General features: G+C 37.7%; 1 protein-coding gene across 9 annotated transcripts in view; it reads left to right on the top strand.

Annotated features, from left to right (window-relative positions):
• Positions 1 to 22,686, top strand: part of CBLB (Cbl proto-oncogene B) — a 217,007-nt gene that overhangs the window by 172,699 nt on the left and 21,622 nt on the right. For 4 of the 9 annotated variants that reach the window (XM_043448984.1, XM_043448986.1, XM_043448982.1 and 1 more), the window contains exons 13-17: positions 128 to 222; positions 13,710 to 13,856; positions 17,860 to 17,957; positions 18,071 to 18,202; positions 21,023 to 21,163. In XM_043448984.1, the coding sequence (XP_043304919.1) occupies positions 128 to 222; positions 13,710 to 13,856; positions 17,860 to 17,957; positions 18,071 to 18,202; positions 21,023 to 21,163 (613 nt within the window). The remainder of the gene's footprint in view (positions 1 to 127; positions 223 to 13,709; positions 13,857 to 17,859; positions 17,958 to 18,070; positions 18,203 to 21,022; positions 21,164 to 22,686) is intronic. The other 5 variants (XM_043448988.1, XM_043448991.1, XM_043448987.1 and 2 more) reach the window with 3 other exon arrangements.

The following is a 22,686-nucleotide window of genomic DNA, read 5'->3' as shown; positions in this document are numbered from 1 at the left end:
TTTTCACTTGTTCAAATAAGCTGAAATGATATATTCTTTTCAAAATTACAGAACGTCTAAGAGCGGCTATTGTTTTAAGATCCTTCAGAAGTTAAAATTCTAAGCTAACCCTTTGATTGCCTTTCAGGTCTTTTCCAATGGTCACCTGGGAAGTGAAGAATACGATGTTCCTCCCCGGCTTTCTCCACCCTCTTCCGCTGCCACCCTTCTCCCCAGCATCCGGTAAGTATTTCTGGATTTGGAGATCAATTTCTCATGCCTAAAGTTGCTGTCTGGAGTGGTTCTGAGGTTCTCAGTACAGAAAGTGCAGGGTGACTAGGAGTGTGTCGATGAAAATAAACCAGCTGGATTTTTAAAGTGAAGTGACAGAAGTCAGATCCTTTCTGATTCTTTTTTTTTTTTTTTTTTCATTTATTTTTATTAGTTGGAGGCTAATTACTTTACATTATTATAGTGGTTTTTGTCATACATTGACATGAATCAGCCATGGATTTACGTGTATTCCCCATCCCGATCCCCCCTCCCACCTCCCTCTGCACCCGATTACTCTGGGTCTTCCCAGTGATTCTTTGCTGATAACTACAGCATTTTTGAGACTTACCTGCACTCTGAGATTGCACAGAAACTAACAGAGAAAAAGCTAAGTCTTCCCTACATCCAGACGGAGGCTCCGGTAGCACAGTGCTCTCCTCCCCACCCCTGTCTCTTCCTCAGAAGCGTCACATTTATGCCAGCTGCCCAGTTTGACATCACAAAATGATGTTTGGTTCCTCCAATTTTCTCACTTTCTCAAATCCATTCAGCCACCCATCCCTGTTAATTGTTCTTTTGAGTTTTTCATATTCAGCTCATCTTCCCCATTGCACTAGTTTTGGCTTATAACAGGCCAGCTAAAATAGCCTTCTCCCTGATCTCAGAATTAACATCAGTGGATTTTAAAGCTAGAAAAATTAGTTTAACCAAGTGTCTCATTTGAAAAATAGGGACATCAGATAGTTAAGTGATAGTGTCTACCCAAATAAAACCTGGGTAAAACCAAATCTCCTGGTTGCCATTCTCCTCCTCCTCATCTTAAATCCAGCCGCTTGTCTTCTGCCCAATATTTTATTCACATAGCTGATTTAATTTAAATTCTGCTTTCCACAAATCACTTTCCTACTCAAAACCCAACATTGTTCTTTCTTTCCTTCTAAATTAATTCTGTGCTCTCCTGCTATCAGCAAGATCCACAGAATTCTACTCAACTAAAAATATTGTTCAGGAATTCCTAATGCTTGCCCTCTAATCTTGTCTTGATTTTTTTTCTGGTGTTGTGCATCCATACAGTACCCTCCTATGCACTAAATTTTCAGAATCTTTATTCTGAAGATCCGTGTCTCAGGCTCTACTTCTTTATGAAAACTTCTGAGACTTCTGTTATAGTGATGATAAAAAGACTGAATTTCATTCCTCTTCCTCCTCAAGTTTATTTTCTACACATTTAATTATGCACTTTACTGTTTTCTAATATTAAAGTGCCTCTTCATAATAAAAAGATTATAAGGTTTTAAGGGCAAAAACTTTTTCTTGTAATCTCTGCTTTTCCCTTAATGCCTTACAACAGTTGTTATTGAGTGAGTATACTAAGAATGCTTCATTGCTTAACACTATCATCTGCTAAGTCCCTCATTTCTAGCTGAACGTCTTCGAGCATCTTCACTCCTTCCTCTGCTGATCACTGAATGCAGAAGAACAATAAGCTAGATACCGTGCTTGCATGTTAAGTCGTTTTAGTTGTGTCCGACTCTTTGCAACTCCATGGACTGTAGCCCGCCAGTTTCCTCTGTCCATGGGATTCTCTCGGTGAGCATACTAGAGTGGGTTGCCATTTCCTCCTTCAGGGGATCTTCCTGAACCAGGGATCGAACCTGCATCTTCTGTATTGGCAGGCAGGTTCTTTACCACTAGCACCGACTGGGAAGTCCATACCACCTCCCAAGAAATTTACAATCTGCTTTAAAATAAAGTTAACATACATAAAATCACAAGAGAACATCATGCAGTAAATTGTATGAATCTAACTTGTTAGTTTTTGTATATGCTTGGAGAAGAGTCCATTATAGACTTTGTAAGTCAAGGATGTTTTCAGAGGTTGGGAATTTACTGAGTCATGGAGGATGAGCACACTTGGGAAGGGGTGTCCATGAGGAAAAGCAAAGAGTGTGAAATTGACATCATTTAGGGGACAGTGGGGAACTGAGCTAACTGGACCATTCTCCAGTGGCCACTTTTCCTGGAGCTGCCAGATATGTAGCAGACATGGAAGTTAGAAGTAAATAGACATATTCTGTGTAGTAGACTCTACATCAGTAATAACATATAATATTATAGCCCCAAATGAACTCTGGATATATGTATATATAATTAAAACATCTAAGCTCAATTACCTCTAATTCAGAGAGCATCAGAAAATGAAGTACATGAAATCTGGCTACAATTAGAGATTAAAATTTTGCATTCTGTTTATTAAATTCATATTGGCAAATGGGATAAAAGGCAGAGGTTACAATTTGCTTCATTTATATTTAATGTGAAGTGCTTGTTTTTCCTATAAATAAACAACAACAAATTCATAGTCAACTGCATTTAATTGATATTTTTCTAACATTTCATTTTGTATATGTAGGTGGATATGTTTTTGTCCCATTTACTCTTGATTTTTTTTCCCTCAGAAACAAGGTAGCTGCTTTACTTAAAAGAAAAATACTTTAATGGTACATCCTTAATAGCAAATTAATTTCCTATTTTGCATGCTGCAAATTAACCACAGTTCAAACTACAGGTGTTGGCTTTTAATAGCATGTTTATGTCTCCATTTTATTATTTACTCTTGACATATGGTTAGCAGTTATTCATTATAGAAAATATGGAAAATATATAAAGAAAGAAAAAAATGGAACAGATACATAAATACAATCATATACATACCCCAAATAACAGTGCCCATAGTTTTAACATTTGACTTTTTTTTTTTCACTTTTTTACATGATTTAGATTATATTGTAGAGATACGTTCATGCTGTCCTTTGTCAATATTTTAATAAGCATTTTTCTTAATTATTTATGCTATCCTGTATTTATTATGAAACCAGGATGGAATTCTGAAGTGAACATTAAAATATTAATAAGATCAGACTTAGGGGTGACTAGATGAGGTGACTCCAGAATGAAGTATTTGTCTGTCTTTCAACAAGGTAACTTCTCTGAGCCTCACTTTCTCCATCTGATAAATGAAGGGATCTGTTTATCTTAAATGATCTCTCAAATCCTTTGGGCTTCCCTGGTGGCTTGGTAAAAAAACCTGCCTGCAATCCAGAAGGCACAGGTTCAGTCCCTGGGTCAGGAAGATCTCCTGGCGGAGGAAATGACAACCCACTCCAGTATTCTTGCTTGGATAATCCCATGAACAGAGAAGCCTGGCAGGCTACATAGTCTATGGGGTTACAAAAGAGTCAGATACAATTTAGCAACCAAACAAAATTAAATCCTTTACAGCTTCAACTTTTTAGGTTCCATGCAGTGGTTTTCTAAGAGAAAGTTATCTAAAGTATTAATTACAAATGCACACTTGGCAACTTGAATGTTCATTTATAGTTAGTTGGTTGTATCCCATTTTTTGAAGCCAGTGTAAATTGGATTACTGCTCTGGGTTTTTTTATTTTTTGTGTGTGTGACTTCTTTTTTTTTTATTTATTTATTTATTTATTTATTTATTTAATACGTGTAAATCTATGGCTGATTCATATCAATGTATGCTCTGGGTTTTTTAATTTGCTTGCTTTGTTTTTGGTTATTTCAGCTTCATTTGAGTGTATAACCAGAATACAATGAGTGTAGATTCTCCACTTTGGAGGGTTGTAGAATAGAGGTGTTAGCAAAATGCCACTCAGTGATAACAGGGATGTTGGATCTTCAAGTCCGTTTCCATGTTGGTGTCTTAGTGCTTGGCTCAAAATTAGGCCAAAGCCAACCAACAGATTGCTACCCAACATAGGGGCTTCCCTGGTGACCCAGATGGTAAAGGACCTACCCAACACAGACCTCTGACAGTCCTCCCACATGCTGAAAGCCCAGTGGTGAATTCAGTAATGTCAACCCTGGTATCTACTTTTAAATCTATACTGTGTTACTAATATTTACTGAAGTGTAACTGTCAAGTTATTTGATGTTACTCTGATCCCCGTTATATTGCTGGAAGAGGTTACTCTGTGATAGTGTTTACTTTCTTGTAAAACAGTATGATTATAACTTTGTGACTTTTATGGTGTAATTTATCTGGTGACCTAGAAGAATATATAATTAATTTTAAAAATAGATTCTTGTAAAAGCAAGCTGAAACTACGAGTGTCTGTGTGCGCTTAGCCCCTCAGTCGTGACCAGCTCTTCGACTCCATGGACTGTGGCCCAGCAGGTTCCTCTGTCCCAGGCAAGAATACTGGAGTAGGTTGTCATGTCCGCTTCCAGGGGGTCTTCCCAGCCCAGGGATCGAACCCAGGTCTCTTCCCTCGTAGGTGGATTCTTACTGTCTGAGCCAGCAGGGAAGCCCAAGAATACTGGAGGGCGTAGCCTGTCCCTTCTCCAGGGACTCTTCCCAACCCAGGAATTGAACCGGGGTCTCCTGCATTGCAGGCAGATTCTTTAGCAGCTGAGCTACCAGGGAAGCCCAACTATTGCATATTATAGATTTACTGATTTTTTTTCCTTAAATGTTTCTATTTAAGTTGATTGACACTCAGCTATAAATTCTTAAATAAATGCTTGTAATGTGGGTAATTGTAATTTAGGGGGAGAAGGAAAAATTTATGTAGATTCTTTTCATTGTAGTGTCAGGTTTTATCTTGGGATAATTTGATTTTTCAAAATTAAATGAAACGTGAAACAATTAAAAATATTTATTTTACTTTACACAAGATATTGATGGCCAATAAGCAAAGGTATTATTATGTGTATTAATGGAATAATTACTTCAGGTAAAATAATGTTCTGAAATGCTGAGGAATATCATTTTTTAAAAGAATATTCTTTTTGTTTTTTGTCTTTTATAAATAGACCTTTTGTACTTTTGAACTTACTAAGCTTTTAAATACACATGAATCAATATTCATAGTTTTGTAGAAAAGGTTTTTTGTTGTTGGAGGTGGTGGTGTTGATCATTGTTACAGATTTTTTCTAAACAGATAAGGTCCTAATGTTTTCAGTTCAGTCGCTTAGTTGTGTCGGACTTTTTGCAATCCCATGAACTGCAGCACGCCAGGCCTCCCTGTCCATCACCAACTCCCGGAGTTTACTCAAATTCATGTCCATGGAGTCGGTGATGCCATCCAGCCATCTCATCCTCTGTCGTCCCCTTTTCTTCCTGCCCCCAATCCCTCCAAGCATCAGGGTCTTTTCCAGTGAGTCAACTCTTTGCATCAGGTGGCCAAAGTACTGGAGTTTCAGCTTCAGCATCAGTCCTTCCAGTGAACACCCAGGACTGATCTCCTTTAGGATGGACTGGTTGGATCTCCTTGCAGTCCAAGGGACTCTCAAGAGTCTTCTCCAACACCGCAAACACCACAGCTCAAAAAGCTCAATGAACGGAGAAGACAAGTTTTGCCTTCCTATTGCATTTTCACTCAGCGGCATGTACTGACTGGAGAGTCAGAGTCAACAAGATAAAGTCCCACCCTCACTGGAATCTGTGCTCTAGTTAGGGAGAACAGCAAGTAAGCAAATAACTGTAGTATACTGTCTGGTTGTGGTAAGTGCTGGAAGGAAAAATAAACCAGGGAAGGAGATAAATAGTGATGGGAAGGTTTATATTTTGGTTGAGGTCATCAGGAAAGGTAATACTGAACAGAAACCTGAAAGAAGGCAGCGAGCCATGAGGCTGTCAGAGCGAAGAGCATAAAGGATTAGAACTCACGTACAGGACGGTGAGGCAGGCGAATGCCTTTGGCGTATCTGGAGAAGAGCAGGAGGGCCGGGAGGGTGGGGTGGAGTACAGTAGACAGGAGCTAGATCACATACTGCCTTTAAGGCCAGGAGAGAACTCTGGTTTGCTAAGTTTTAGGAGCCGTTGAGGGTTTTGGTCAGTGTTGTGACTTGATGCTGGTTTGTGTGTTTAAAGAGTTTCGCTTGGGGCTGTGTGAACTGTCTTCAGGACAGCAGAAGTGGGAGCAGAGAGATCAGTGGGTGTAGCCGTCTGATGCGGTGAACCAGTAAGAGATGGCCAGGGCTTGGATCAGGCTGATGGCGCTGGAGTTACATGGCCCACCTTGGGTTGTGTTTTGATCCAACACTACCTGTTAATAAATTGGATGTCTGTGAGGTATGATAAATCAGGGATGATTCTTACATAGGTTTTTTTGTTCAAGAAACCGAGTGAATGGGTTGGTGTCATTTATCAGATGGAGGGAGACTGGAGAAGGACCAGGTTTGGATAGGGGGCAAAGGTGGTAAATTTAAGACTTAAGGATTTGTTGAGTTTCAGGTGCCAATTACACACACATGTCCAAGTAGTGATGCTGAGGGGACAGTTGGACATACTATCGAAGCTTTAAACTTTATATTATATATAAGCAAATTCATGGGAGAAGGGATATTTTTGTTTTGTTTTGCTTTGTTTTGACTGGGGAGTGAAGAACAGAGAAGAAATTACTAAGCCACAGGAGCTATTAAAGCAAACATCACGTTGTAATTTTTAAAAACTTAAGGGAAAAATGATTGATGGAAATTTTTCATCCTATATATGATGCATACCAGGCTTCATTGTTTCTAGCCAACCGCAAAGGAGCAGGAGAGCATGTTCTGTTATTGTTCACTTGAGGGTCTGTGTGGACAGCATGCGCGTCACTTTTACCTTAATCCTGTTTATGTTTAATGATAAGAAGTTAATTTCATTGATTTACAGATAAGATGGTAGAAAACTTTAGATGGAAGATCAAGATGTAATTAACAGCTGTTCTTTTCTTAACCCTAGTGAATGAATAGTGACGCTCTCTTGTTAATTTTTGAACCTGCTTTTATTCAAGTAAAAATATTTTCAATATTTGCCAAGATGAGGCATTAGTATTGTTCCTTTTTTGTTTGCTTTACCTTGGGTGGATGGGAAGGTGCACTGTTATTGAAGATGGCAGTTCTCTGTAAGTCACCACTGACCTAATACATGAAGGATGGCATGGAATGGGTCCTATTCAGTTCGTTCCCTGTGATTGCTGTGGCGTTCTCTCATCGATGTTTTATGTAGAAATGCGTGTGCATTTGGTTTTGGCCTACTGATACAACTCAGTATTTAAAACTCAGACTTTATTTTTTTCTGCATATTCCTATTGATTTATAAATTTTGTTCATATCTCCTGCAAAGCAGCTTGACCATCCTCACATGTTTTCTAATGTTTTGTGGTGGATCCCTAAAACCTACTTGTTGACACAGTGATGAAAATAATTGAGGGCTGCAAGTATATCATTTTAAACTAGTCTCAACAGAAAGAGAATATGTGGAAAAGGTAAAAACCACTATGGGTATTACCTTTCTCCTTTTTATTTTAGTTTTATAATATCTAAATTCACACAGTATTATAATCTCTCTCTCTCATCCATTAAGGGGAAAATGACATTTGGAGGATGGCTATGATCTGGGTGTGGGAGTGCCACTAATTTCACTAATCTTTCATTTTCTCTGAGTAAAAGCTAAGATGAAAACTGGTATTAACATTAATCCCAATACTCTGACAAATTTACTTGTAATTTACTATACAACTGATTTATGCTCACAAATAATTAGAAGCCTTAGAAATGTGAACCACTACATTCTATTTAAATATACAATCTAAACTATATTCCTCATACTGTCTTTTTTTGGTCCCACAGAGGCATAATTTATCATATATTCTCCATTTCCCCATGAATATATTGATCTGTTCATAGAAAAGGCATGTGGTTAGAATGAGATTTTTATTTTCACATTAAGCGCAGGCATCTTGACATATTCCACCATATTCAAACATTTCTTGTTTCTGCCAACATTTCTCTGTAGGTGCAAATAGAATTAGATAAGTGATTTGAAAGCCCCTAGGGTTTCCCTGGTAGCTCAGAGGTTAAAGCATCTGCCTGCAATGCAGGAAACCTGGGTTTAAGCCCTGGGTCGGGAAGATCCCCTGGAGAAGGAAATGGCAACCCACTCCAGTATTCTTGCCTGGAGAATCCCATGGATGGAGGAGCCTGGTGGGCTACAGTCCACGGGGTCGCAAAGAGTCGGACACGACTGAGCGACTTTACTTTCACTTTTCACTTTTTCAGGGATATTAAGCATATTTGTTTGTGAAAGATGCCTATCTGCAATATCTTAAATGAGTTAAAGTGAATTTATGAGCTTTAAATGAAAATTTTCCAGTTATTAAAGCATAATTTTCATAGAGTAACATTCACCCTGCTTTATTAGTGTACAGTTTTGGGAGTTTTGGCAAATTCTGAGTCATGTATTCACTACCACAGTTCAGAACAGTTCCTCACTCCAAAAAAATCCCCCAGGCCCTGTGTCAACTTCTTCCATTACCAAAACCCTTGGAAATTATCAGTCTGATTTGTGTCCATATAGTTTTGCTTTTTCCAGAAGGTCATATAAATAGAATCATACAGTTAGTTATAGTTTCTTTTGAGTTTGGCTTCTTTCTACTTAACTTAGCACAGGGAATCTGACATTCATCCAAGCTATCAAGTTTGTTTGTTTGTTCCTTTTTTATTGTCCAGAGTAGGTATTCCATTGTAAAACACACTGTGGTTTATCCATCCCTCTACTGAGGGACATCTGAGTTGTGTCTAGTTATTGGCAATTATAAGTAGTGACACTTTTAATATCATTGTGAAGTTTTTACTGTTCAACATGTTATTGGAAGATGAGATTCTCAAAAAAAAAAAAAAAGTTTTCTAAACATTTATCTTCTTGATTTCTAAAACAGTCCCCTTGAAGTGTTAGGAATGAATATTGAGCCTGGATAAATTAACTTAAAAATTAATGTAAAATTTGTTTCTCCAACTTAAAAGCAAGCTAGTGAAAGTGTTTATACTTCAGGCTTACATTTGGCCTAATAATATACCACCCTGATTCTTCTTGATGTCATAAAAAGAATCCTTAAAATTAGTATGTGTGTTTATAGAGCGCACTCTGAGATGCTGGGGAAATGGCTTACAGGCGGCACATGTGTAATCCTCATTTCAGATACAGCTGGATTATGTGCTACCACTTTGCTGGGCTGTGATTTCTCTGAGTTGGGTATTTTCTCTGTTAGGACCAGGATGATTAGTATAAGACCTATGGACCAAGGTATATGTATATCCCAGGCTCTGAATATTCAACTTTAATAAAAGATATTTTTTAAAACCTTGCCTTCAGAGATTATTAAAGCTTGTTACATGTAGAAAATAAGCAAAATAATATATTTCAAACATTTTTTACATTATAAAGGGATGCTAAAAATAGCTTTCTTTCCCATAACAGTTTGGTCACCTATCTCTCTTAATAGCCTCTCCTTCTTTTTGGCTGATGGCCGGGAGTGCTCTGTGGGACACACCACGCCAGGTCTTGGTTGACTCAGGGCCTACCCTTAAGCATTTTGCAGCTAAGACAGAAATATAAGGAAGACCTAGATGACTATAGAGAAAACACAGTGTCAGTGAATGAACGTTAACTAAATACACATCATAGAAAAGATTCAAGTTCAAAGAGAGTTACTGTTTTGTGGGGCAACGTCACAGGAGGTTCATCTATAAACAGTGAAGGTGGATGTTCCTACTTTGCTTTGGTCCTGGAAAAGCTGACGAATAATCAAGGTATCAGGAACTGCTCAAATTAAGGGAAGAAAGTACTTGGTAAGGGTGATGTTTGAGGTATAAGTTACATAGGTAAAGCCAAAGGGCCATGCAGACGGTCACCCCTCTGATTATATACCTCTCAAATCAGAAATGTCGAAGGCTACAGAGGAGTGTATCTGTGAGCCTTCAGTTCAAAATGCAAAAATCACTAAGAAAAGCATTAGAAAATATATCCTTGTTCTGTTTCAAGTGTGCACATGCAGAAAGTGGATTATTTCTCACTAAAGGTTTAAATAGCACACGCTGAATTTAACAGGAGGTGCCGGCTGTGGGAAGGATGGCTGTGTATCTTCAGTACTGTGTGTCTTTGTGCGTTACCAGTGTATTAACTCAGAAATGACAGCCACAGTGCAGAACGCTCTGTGAATGCATGATGATAATATAAAGGGAATGAAGTACTGGCTATAAATGGAAGGATGGTTTACTTGGCAGCTTTAACTTGGAACCAGCCAAATAAAATTGCTCTATTTTATTCCTTTGGTATCCTAAAAATTTCCCATGAGCTAAATCAATGAGTGAACCTTTCCCCATGTCACGTAAATTATTTTCTCTACTACCAGAAGTAAACATACATGATAGTTAACAAAAGTTCTTAAACTTAATTTTACCACTTACCTGATTGCAAGTAAAATTGAACCTATATTTTGAATGAGTTTTTGAAGGCAAAAAACCACAATATTCCAAAAATAATTACAAGTAGTGTAATAATTTTCATAAATTGAAATTTCTTTTGTGGTATTTTATATACAATAAAATTTTATAGACAAATTTCCAGACAAATTTTGTATGAAAATTATCTATTTGTACCTTTCTCATTTTATTAATATTTTAATTTTATTGGCATATAATTGATTTGTAGTGATCTGTTATTTTCAGGTGAACAGATTGATTCAGTTATATATACATACATCTGTTCTTTTTTAGATTCTTTTATTAACACTTTATTTTTTAGAGCCATTTTGAGTCACAGCAATATTCAGGAGGAGGTACAGATGTTTTCTGGATAGCCCCCACACAAGCCTGAAAGTGTTAGTCACTCAGTTGTGTCCGACTCTTTGCGATCCTGTGGACTGTAGCTTGCCAGGCTTATCTGTCAATGGAATTCTCCAGGCAAGAATGCTGAGTGGGTAGCCATTCCCTTCTCCAAGGATCTTCCCGACCCAGGGGTAGAACATGGGTCTCCTGCTTTGCAGTGAGATTCTTTTACCGTCTGAGCCACAGGGGAGCCCCTACACATGCCTGCCCGTCTTCATTTTCAATGACCTTCATCATAATGGCACCTTTGTTAAAAATGGTGAACCTGCATTTACACATAATCACCCCAAGTTCACAGTTTACATTCCTTTTTTTAAGTGATAGCAATTGCTTTTATTTTTTCCCTTCAGAACTAAGATAAATTTTGTATAAAAATTTAAATAATACTGAATAAAATGCACCGGAATAGTATTCTTATATATTGGCTTATTTTTAATTAGAATATTACACTTACATAAAAAGTCTGCATTAAAAATACAATAAAGAGAAATAAAGTCTATTTAGAACTTTATTAAGATGGTGCTAAGTGGGATATCAGGATATCCAGGCCTTTTTTTGGATTTAGATATGAAGCAAATGCCACTCGAAGACTTTCCTGAAAATATATTTAAGCTAATTATCTACGACTAGTAGGATAGCTCAGCTGGTAAAGAATCTGCCTGAAATGTGGGCGACCTGGGTTCGACCCCTGGGTTGGGAAGATCCCCTGGAGAAGGGAAAGGCTACCCACTCCAGTATTCTGGCCTGGAGAATTCCATGAACTGTATAGTCCATGGGGTCACAAAGAGTCGGACATGACTGAGTGTCTGCCACACCCCACTCCACAGTAGGTTTTCGCAGTAAAATATTAGATGCCCTTTGCTTTTCCTTTTCTTCAGGATACTCCGTCTGTTGATTTGCAGCTAGACAGTGGGGGGGAACTACCTTGATGAAATTCTTTATCATTGAAGATAAAATCAATCATCCAGATTTGATATCAAAAATTGTCCATTCTTATGTGATAGTACACTGCTTCTTTGAAAACTCTTAAAAATCTTTAGAATTAAGCTGGAACAAGCAGATAGAACATTCCTGACATTAATGAGTTTTGAATATTTGGTCAACAAATCTTTTTCTTTTATACAATATATGCCTCAAGTTCCTAGGGGAAAAAAATTCATTGTACATGAAAGTATGTTAGGACATAGAAAGTATGTGGATTTTTTCATTTCTTTTGCTAACAGAACCCTTCTGGCCCTTGTGTTAGCTAAATTTATATCCACATGTTTATAGAATTTGTGAAAAGTTCATGTTTGAAATCTCTGCTCTAATTCCCATCAGATCACCATTTCGCAGTCCATGGACTCAGTGGCCTTCATTTGGGATCTTTCATTTGTACATCTTTCCAGATTACACCGTGGTGGGTGTACCCCTTGGGTTATTAGCCTGGTGACCGTGGACTCCTGTCCCCGCACCACTGTGATTTGATTCCACCCTGCACTGTCATTTTGAATCCCAAGGTCGCTCAAACAAACAAGAAATCAAACATTAGTATTGAAAAAGTCTTCAAAGACGGGCAAAAATAGATTTGAAAATTCATCTCTGAACTTCCTAGGGACTCTGATATATGGTTGAAATTTGAGAACCTTTCAGTTTTTCAGAATGTCTTCTCATAATGGGCAGGGAGAAAAACTCTTAAAGTTGCTTTCATTCAAACCAGTAAGGAGAAATAAAAATGAGAAAACTGTCTTGATGGCTCTTATACCAAAGGCCTCTTGCTCCCTCTACAGAAGGTGTTGCAAAATTGCAGTCACAAAGATCTACTTTAAAAAAAAGAAAGGAACAGGTTTATCTTGAAGTTCATGATTCACAAAATGTTTTGGATCCATACGTACCTCCAGTGTCTTGCAAACTAGTTGGTTGTCCTAAAGTTGGCCACAGTAGGCTTCTGTGTTTCTACTCTGGTGTTTTTCAGCGGTGTCAGCAAGGGTTTAGAGTAAACTCCATTAACAATAACTGTTTAAAAAAAAAAAGTATTCTGGGCTTGTTAATTGACTTTATTTACTCACATGAATGAGTAAAATGCTTGAAAAAATTTATTATTAGGTAATTGTTTTATATATATTCATTCTTTTTTTTATATAGCCAGGAAATTTGCACCATGAAAACAATGGACTCCACTTAAAGACTTATTAAGTTCTCTTATTATCTACTTCTAATTGTTCCAGTCATTTTTAGATCTTAGTTGTTGCTGGGGCAGAAATTTAACTATCTGAATTGTAACTTTGCAGGAGAAAGAACTGTTTCATTAATGAAACTGGATTTTTTTCAACTATACGTAATACAGGAGACTGAAATTTGACCTATAAATACTTAATATATAAAACAACCATGTATCTATATCCGGATACACGTATCCGTGTATCTATATCATCTTAATTTACAAATTTAAGTTGGAACACAATGTAAATATTTTACTAACTTGATGTAAATAATTTTATGCCTTCACTTACAGCTCTAGGACCTTTTCATTTTATTTGATAGGTTACTGGTTTCTCTTATTGTGCCATTTTAAAGTTATAAGTATGAAAATGCTCTTATTTCATCAATAGGGTCTTAACAAAAGATTAAAAATCCTTTTCATTTGTATTTAGTGTAAGAATAACCCTTAGGATGTTACCCTGTAATTAAAAAATGAACCCAAGAGACAACATAGATTCTTTGATTTAAATAGGTCACATAAGAGTTGCCTGTCCTAAATTATTATGCTAAAACTAGACTGGATTTTTTTCCCCCTCTGGTAGGTGTACTGGTCCATTAGCGAATTCCCTTTCAGAGAAAACAAGAGACCCGGCAGAGGAAGATGACGATGAATACAAGATTCCTTCATCCCATCCTGTTTCCTTGAGCTCACAACCGTCTCATTGTCGCAACGCAAAACCCCCTCCTGGGTAAGAATATGGGCCATTTTTTGTCACCTCACATTTGGATAAGCATTATCATTTGTGGTATTTGTTTTTAAACTGAATCACATCTGTCTACTGAAAAATCTTTTATTTCTTACTCAAAACCTCTTCCACCTATAATACTGTTTTTCTCCATGACTTTCAGAGAAAACAAAAAGATGCAGATTTCAATTAACTAGGAAGCCCCCTGACTAAATTAGTTGACTAGTAAGTCTGATGCAATAATTTGTTGCCCCCCCTCCACAAAAAGCAAATTATACTCTAGTAAAACTTTGCTGTAGGTTACATATGAGTGAGGGAATTCGCTCAGTCGTGTCCGACTCTTTGTGACCCCATGGACTATAGCCTAGCAGGCTCCTCCATCCATGGGATTTTCCAGGCAAGAATACTGGAGTGGGCTGCCATTTCCTTCTCCAGGAGATCTTCCCGACCCAGGGATTGAACCCAGGTCTCCTGCATTGCAGGTAGATGCTTTATATAGTGGTGATTAATTCATGGATTTTCAGTAAGCTATTTTCAATGCTTTTTATCACTTCTAAGCACATATCTCATGAAGAAAAGCTCTTGCTTAGAAACTAAGTTATTATACCAACCTTCCTTAGAATTTTTCTTCATGATATAAGGACTAGTATAACATTTATTTTCCTTCTTGATGTGCTACCTACTTCAGATCTCGAAGAATTGAAACAAATTATTTAGCTTAACTATTTTTATCAGGTACTATTTTACTTTCCCTTGGATTAAACAAGCATGTGAGGAATAGTCTTTGGCTTTCTTTTCTTCTTGTCAGCTATTTATTCTTCCTCCTATAGAGACACCCTCAGTCTTTGTTATTAAAAATGGGTGGTGTGTATTGAAATATTAGATTGTCTTTATGATTCTGCATTTATATAATTGAATTAGTAAATCATAATCTAATAATATTTCTCTTTTTTTTTTTTTTACATCTGACATATTAACTTTCAGTGAATGCTCAGTAATGTCTGACTCTTTGTGACCCCATGGACTATATAGCCTGCCAGGCTCATCTATCCATGGGATAGTCCAGGGAAGAATACTGGAGTGGGTAGCCATTTCCTTCTCCAAGTATATTTAGTACTCAGGAAGTCAAATCTCAGCCTCAGACTTCTTTCCTGAGCTTTCCTGAGTTCTCTCTGTAGTTACATCCCTGGAGCTCTGCCTGGCGTATGCGGAAGAGGGCTCAGCTGCTGCTCAGGCCCCAGCCTCTTGCCTGGCAGTCTCTCTCTGTTGACTGGGAACGGGAGAGCTGTTGGACACGTCAGTCATCTATGTCGTCTTTACGTGGTGTGCCGTTTCTTTCTGAGGTCAAGCCAGTCAACAGAGTGTTTTATGCATGGAGTGTTCCTTTCTTTCCAGAAGAAATATCTTTTAAAAAAAGTGTTTTGATGCCTTTCTTAAAGTATTGTACTATAATACTTGGAAAAAAAGAAGCAAGTTTCCATTTAAAGCAGAGATCTGCCTTAATGAATTACATGGTTAGAATTATCACAGTTCAGCACTCTGCACAGTTATTAACCAGGGTTATTAACAGTTAGCCGTCCAGGGCTTCATATTTCAAAGTGTTAGTCGCTCAATCATGTCTTTTGTGACCCCATGGACTGTTGCCCACCAGGCTCCTCTGTCCATGGGATTCTCCAGGCAAGAATGCTGGAGTGGGTTGTCATTCCCTCCTCCAGGGATTCTCCCCAACTCAGGGATCAAACCCAGGTCTCCCACATTGCAGGCGGATTCTTTACCGTCTGAGCTCAGAAGATCCTGGATTGGGAAGATCCCCTGGAGAAAGGGGATGGCTACCCATGCCAGTATTCTTGCCTGGAGAATCCCTTGGACAGAGGAGCCAGGCGGGCAACAGTCCATGGGGTCACAAAGAGTAGGACATGACTGAGTGACTAACACTTTCACGTTTCACAGTGAAAACCAAAGTGTTTTTTTGCAGACTGCTGGCCTTTAGGGCATTTATTGGTAAAACAGTATCATTGAGAAGACAGAGAAATAACTGAGAGGTAATAATTTTTTATGTTAGAAGAGCCAAATGCCCACTGCTCTTATTAGAGAAAAAAGTTATTCCTTAACATCAAATATCCACTGTTAAAATTTTCAGTTCCCTTGGTGCTTAAAAATTTGTAGTAATTTTAAAAACTGAAATAAGATGAGATTTTGTTTTTGGTCTCCTTGGGATCTCACTTACTATTTTCATCACTGGGTAAGTAAGGGGTGTAATTTTAAGACTTGAAATTTTAATTGTCACATCATATTCGATGAGATTTTTGGTGACAGGCCTCTGAAATCCTGAAAATAAATTTGATTTATGACCACCATTACCATCTTTCTACAGTTATAGAGAAGTAATAAATGTTGATAATCCCTAAATTTAATTGGAGTGAATTTTTTATTTGATTGTTCTTGAGAGCTGATGGATGAAGTATCTTCTTAGGTCCTCTACAAAGCACTCTAAACTTAGATAACTTCTTTCTGCATTTTTCCTCTCTTTGGAATATCAGGAGAAGTAAATTGTCAATATATAGAAAATGTTAAACTGTAGATGAATAATTCAGTTTCAGTAAAAACCCATCATTTTATGAAAATACATGATAACTATTTTTAAATGAACCGTCTCTGTCCCCTTAAAGAGATGTGGCCACTAGAGAGGAAGGAAGTGGATTTCAGATGAAGCACTTTGCAATAACTATTCAGATGTCCAATATCTCCTCCATTATGTATGTACTTTTACTTTGCCCCAAGAAGTCAGGGTAAATTGAGAAAAGTAAAATATAAACTCTGCTTTCTGCAGCTCTTTGTGAGCAGAGTGAGCAGAGTCTGCTGCTGCACAATTATATTCTGAAGACGAAATAAGCTCAGTGCTTCTCTTCCTATGCCTCAGACTTAGCCATTGTGTTCATAGTTTGATTCCAAAGCATTAAAGCCAACAACAAAAATACCTGTTTAGTAAGTATTGTCCTTTTAGAGACACCCAGATTAAAATATCTGTTGTGTACCCAAGGCCTTTGCTAAAGTCATTTTTCTACTTACCTGACAGAAATACCAGAGTTTTGTTCATGGCAATAGTGAAATTATGCCCCAGGCTCCTGTTCTTTGAAAATGCCTATCTGAATTTTTATGGACTTTCTGAGTATTTAATAATTCTCTTTCCTTGATAATTCCCTGATAGCTCAGTTGGTAAAGAACTGCAACACAGTTTATCCGCCTGCAATGCAGGAGACCCCAGTTCGATTCCTGGGTTGGGAAGATCCGCTGGAGAAGGGATAGGCTACCCACTCCAGTATTCTTGGGCTTCCTTGGTGGCTCAGCTGGTAAAGAATCTGCCTGCAATGTGGGAGACCTGGGTTTGATCCCTGGGTTGGGAAGATCCCCTGGAGAAGGGAAAGGCTACCTGCTCCAGTATTCTGGCCTGGAGAATTTCATGGACTACATAGTCCATGGAGTTGCAAAGAGTCAGACACGACTGAGCGACTTTGACTTTCTTTCCTTCCTTGATAGGTTCCAGTTTTTTATAAGGAAAGCTTAAATTACAGAAATAAAAATACACTGTTGAGTATCACTAATCAATAATGAAGTCACTGGGACTTTTACATATTTTTGCCTGCATATTACATTTTTTTTCTTCAAAAACTTGATAATATGGAAATCTTCCAAAATGATATGTTAATTCCACAAGTCTGTTTAGGATATGAACAGTTTTGTGGCTCTTCTAATGGTTGGTTTCACTTAAAAAAAAAAAAAGATTGTCTTCTATGGAATATTTACTTCTGCTTTGTAAAAGTATTTGAGTAATAGTATGTAGTAACATTACCTGCACTTTTTCCAGAAAAGTAAATTAATGATATTTATTTTCCAACTTTATCATATGAGCAAGGTTGCTGGTTCCCATCATCTCCTCACCCCCAAATGACTTTTAAATGGAAAGCAATGACCCTTAACGATTTTTGTCCTTTGATTTCTGCTTCAGATCTTGTGATAACGGTCACTGCATATTGAATGGAACACATGGCACATCCTCAGAGATGAAGAAATCAAACATCCCTGAGTTAGGCGCGTATTTAAAGGGTATGTATAAAACACCCTCTTTGTCTTCTGCATCTTAACGGTCAGAATTTAAAGGCAAAATTCCACGCCACTGTCGTACCGAAGATACATTAAGATTTTGTGTTATCCTCTAGGAGATGGTTTTGATTCAGCCTGCGATCCAGTGCCATTGCTTCCTGCCAGGCCTGCAGCCCGGGACAGTGCAAAGCATGGGTCTTCACTCAACAGGACGCCCTCTGATTATGACCTCCTCATCCCTCCATTAGGTCAAACCTTTAAAACAATTTCAAACAAGCCACTCTGCCATCTCTCTCAATTCACATCTGAATGGTCAGAATTCAGGGTTCAGTGCAGTGCAGGCCTGTTGGGTTCTGGAATTGTCTGAATTGGAGTGCAGGGTCCAGGTGATGGTGGCGCTCAAGTCCCTGTGACCATGACTCCACTTAGACGGCTGAGACAGTGGTGTGCGTGGCTGGCGTCCGTCAGCGTTTTATCTAGTGTCTCTTCATGTCCACTTAGACGGCTGAAACAGTGGTGTGCGTGGCTGGCGTCCGTCAGTGTTTTATCTAGTTGTCTCTTCATGTCCACACCCTTACGAGGGCAATGTTCATTCCTCCAGGTGCTTGCGCTTCTTAGGGATTTGGAGTATTCTTCTGAGATTCTCTTGAAGTACAGTTCTTACTGAGTGTGTATTTACTTTTTCTTTCAGTATATAATAACCTAGTTCCACTTAGCTAAATTACATTATGGGGAATTATATATTTTATTGCAGAGAGCCAAAAACACATTCTCTCTTATAATCATTGCAGCTAGAAATAATCTCAGTTTGTTTCAAATTTTGCTATGAAGTACACTTAATATGTGCGTGTGTACGTGTGTGTGAAGGTACACACAGGTGTGTATATTTAAAAGTTGTCTTATGCAGGTGTCTATTTCATTAATTTTGGGTAGGAAGCTTCTCACCCTATTTCTAGAGGAAGACAAAACTTTCGGAAGTTAAAGCTTCACAGTGTGTCGCCATAACATAAAATAATGTATGATGAAGGTTCTTTGGTGAGCTTATTTGAATTATTAGGCTACTGGAAATGAACTTTTCCATTTTTTCTTCCCCCAGAGACACCATCACCTGGTATTTCTAGTTACACCGTTGAAGGTCCTGCTTCTGTTCTTTCTGCAGTTCCGTGTTTTACTGTCACCTGCGTGGATTACAAGGGCCTCCCGACTTCCTTCTTTACCTCCAGGCTTTTTCTTTTCTTCTGCTTCTTCCTCTATGCTGGTTTTTCACCTGTTACCCAAGTCTTTATGACTAGATCAGCATTGTCCTATAGAACTTTATGTGATGACATAAAAGATCTGTATGTATGACCGCAGAACTGAATTTTAGTTTATTTAAATATCTGTATGTAGATGGTTGCTACCATATCGGACAATGCAGAGAAGCATTCCAACCCTCATTTTAAAATTATCTTTAGTTGGAAGGTAATTGCATTACAGTGTTGTGTTGGTTTCTGCCATTCAGCAGCATGTAACTCATCCTTGACTCTTCATGTACATCTCATATTTTATTTATGCTATTCACTCAGCCTAGAACATACCATCCTTGTATTTGATGTAGTGTTAAGTCGCTCAGTTGCATCTGACTCTTTGCGATGCCCCGGACTGTAGCCTGCCAGAATCCTCTGTCCATGGGATTCTCCAGGCAAAAATACTGGAGTGGCTTGCCATTGCCTTCTCCAGAGTGTATTTGATTAACAAATGTTTTTGAGCTCCTGATACCCCAGACCTTCCTGTTCTGGGTAACACCTTGCTGAATGCCACTTTCTACCTTCCTCTTCCCTCTTACAAGGCATCTCTTTCTCTCTATGTGGGACCTATGGGACTTTCACCTCTGAATCATTTGTGAACTTTTTATAGAACTCTTTGTGGAATCTAAGCTCCTCAGATCAAGGCCTTATGATTTTGATCTACACATTATCCATGTGCCTAGCATGGTATACGGGAATCTCAGGGTGGGAAAAATAACAGTAGGGGTGGATAAAGGATTTGAATAAAGAAGATAGTGTAGGAGATAGCTAAAGGTTCAAGTGATACTAAGAACTAAGCTCTCTTTCCTATACTTTCCTATATTTTACATTAGAAAAGTTTCTCTAACAATCATTAGAGAAAATATTCTGAATATTTTTCCCAAGGCAAGCTGGATGAGTGGTGAAACCATTTGTATTTAAATATACCTTTATATTCAAATCAATATATTTAAATCCAGAAGAATATTTATCACTAGAATATGTAGGTATTTATACTCCATTTCATTCACAAATATTTGCAATTGCTTACAGAAATACATATACTACAATTTTATTTTTTAAACAATCAAGATGAGGAAAAATATGAATAGGAGATAGTAAGATGTGGCAGGTGAAACATAAGTAGACATAAAAATCTGCTGTAATATTTTATAGTTACAAAAGCTGGGAACTATGCAAATATAAGTAACTCGCTTTGGGACCACCACAAGAGTTAGTTCTATATTTAACTATGCCTCTCTAGAGATATCTGGTAAGTAGAAAAAGATGATATTCCTCTACTGCAGGTACATTTTCTGTATATTTTGACAATGAAATATATGGGGAGCATTAGTTTAAATGAATTAAAATCCAGTGGAGCAAACTTTAAAAGCTAATTATTCTGTGACATTAAATTTGTGTGCATTTGTGATTTTTCCAGTTAGACTGTGAACTCTTACTGTTACACAAAAATTCTATTTTGATGATGTTGATTTTAAAATATTTAGTTCAAACCTCCAATGTCTTGATATTATAAAGGTTACAGATGAATAATAAGCTGTTGCATACCCTGCCATACAGCTTTCTAACAGGAGGCCCTGAGAGAGAAAGTCTGCATGTACCCATGTGTATTTGTGTCCGTACTTCTCTCTAGACACCCCCCACAAAACAATCAGCTCCCACTATCAAAGTCGGTCAACCGCTGTATGAACACTGCAGGTGAAGTTCTTTATAAGCAGTAAGAGAAAATTACTAGTTTTGCCTGAAGTTCTGCCGCTGATCCTGGCCTTTCTTTAAATGCAGGCGAAGATGCTTTTGATGCTCTGCCCCCGTCCCTCCCGCCTCCCCCACCTCCCGCACGGCACAGCGTCATCGAACATTCGAAACCTCCTGGCTCTGGCAGCCGACCATCCTCAGGACAGGACCTTTTCCTCCTTCCATCAGGTAGGAGAGAAAACCCAAGCAAACCTTTTCACTGGAAGCAAAAGAATTTCTAAGATCATACTGTCAAATAAGCATCAGTAGTTCACTGATTTCTATCTCTCAAGCTGGAAAATCCTGGGGGAAAATAGCAGTTGGGTGGGTTTGTCTGTCAGTTGTTTGGTTTAGTGCCAAAATGGTGAAAGCAACAAGGAATCACAGAATTTAGAAATGTTGCTATAGAGATGATCCAGTCCAAATAACACCTGTATGCTACAAAAGACATCTCTGAGAACCAGAAGGGCTCTGTGTTTGGGCTAATAGTGATGAGGACAAATTTAGACTTACTCCTAATTCTGAGTGTGATATTGCTAATAACGTGTCTAAAAATTTTTACTAAATATGCTTTAGGGTCATTATTTTATTCCAAAACATAATATCTTGGTAAATTATATTGCTGTAACATTAGTAGGTATGTTTTTTCCTGAAATACCTGCATTTTATTGTTGTGTTACTATTTTCATTTTATTGCCTCAGTGTATTTACTAAAATTATTGATCTTTGAGGAAAAATTAATATATAGCTTTTTGTAAATTCAAGTGAGGAGTAGAAATAAAAAGACTTAGTAAACCATCCAGTTTACCAGTCAGAATTATGAGGGAAAAAAAATTCAGTTATATTGAATCTGCTGATATTAACTGTCCCAGTCAGCCCCGTTGGTGATACTGTGATCTATATTCAAACGTTTGCTTTCTCAGTTTGGTTTGATTAAAAATAGGATAAAGATTTTCTTTCTTAGCAACTGCCTTACATATATGTATGAGCTAAATCATGAAAGCCTTTTAAGAGTGCTAACTTTGTCCTTTGGCCACCTACATGCTTCATAGAAAACTTGGGGATCTTAAACATTGTCATTCACCTTTTATATTTTTTTTCATGGTTCTTTCTTTCAACTTGGTTTGATAATTTAGAAGTTTGAGGCAGTTTGTACATATGACACACACAATTATAGACATATAACTTGGAATATATAGCTTCAGTTTCTAAAGGCAGTTTATGTTCAAGGAATAATTTTGAGTTTAATTTTTTGTCAGTAAATACTGAATTGCCCTGTGTCACTGACCCTGTGAAATGCTTCCCTGACCTCATGGATCACGTTAATTTATTAAATGCTGCCGGTCTGAGCTACAGTTAAGCCCACTGAATGAAAGCTCAGTGAAGTGACTTCTTTTAAAATTAAGCTTTCTAGGATTCTAGAACATTTTACACACATGCTTCTACCTATTTCAAAAGAATCAATTGTAAAATATTTTAGTTCTTTATCATAATTCCATTGTGCTTTGTAAAAATCTTCAAGAATTTTTTTACTCAAGATTAATTATAAGAAAAAAATTCTTCAATATGAAAAGCCCCCTTTTTTATTAGACAGAATGAAACTGTTGTATAAACTGTTTTATTTCATGTATAGCTTTGCTTGACTGCCAGAGAGGCTCAGGAGCAGTTATCCCTAACCTGAGGTGTGAGGCTAACGGAGACCAGAGCAGGGT

Source organism: Cervus canadensis, chromosome 27 (assembly GCF_019320065.1).
Source record: "Cervus canadensis isolate Bull #8, Minnesota chromosome 27, ASM1932006v1, whole genome shotgun sequence".
Lineage (NCBI taxonomy): Eukaryota > Metazoa > Chordata > Mammalia > Artiodactyla > Cervidae > Cervus > Cervus canadensis.
Note: the sequence above shows the minus strand (reverse complement) of the source record. Positions and strands in the feature narration are given on the sequence as shown.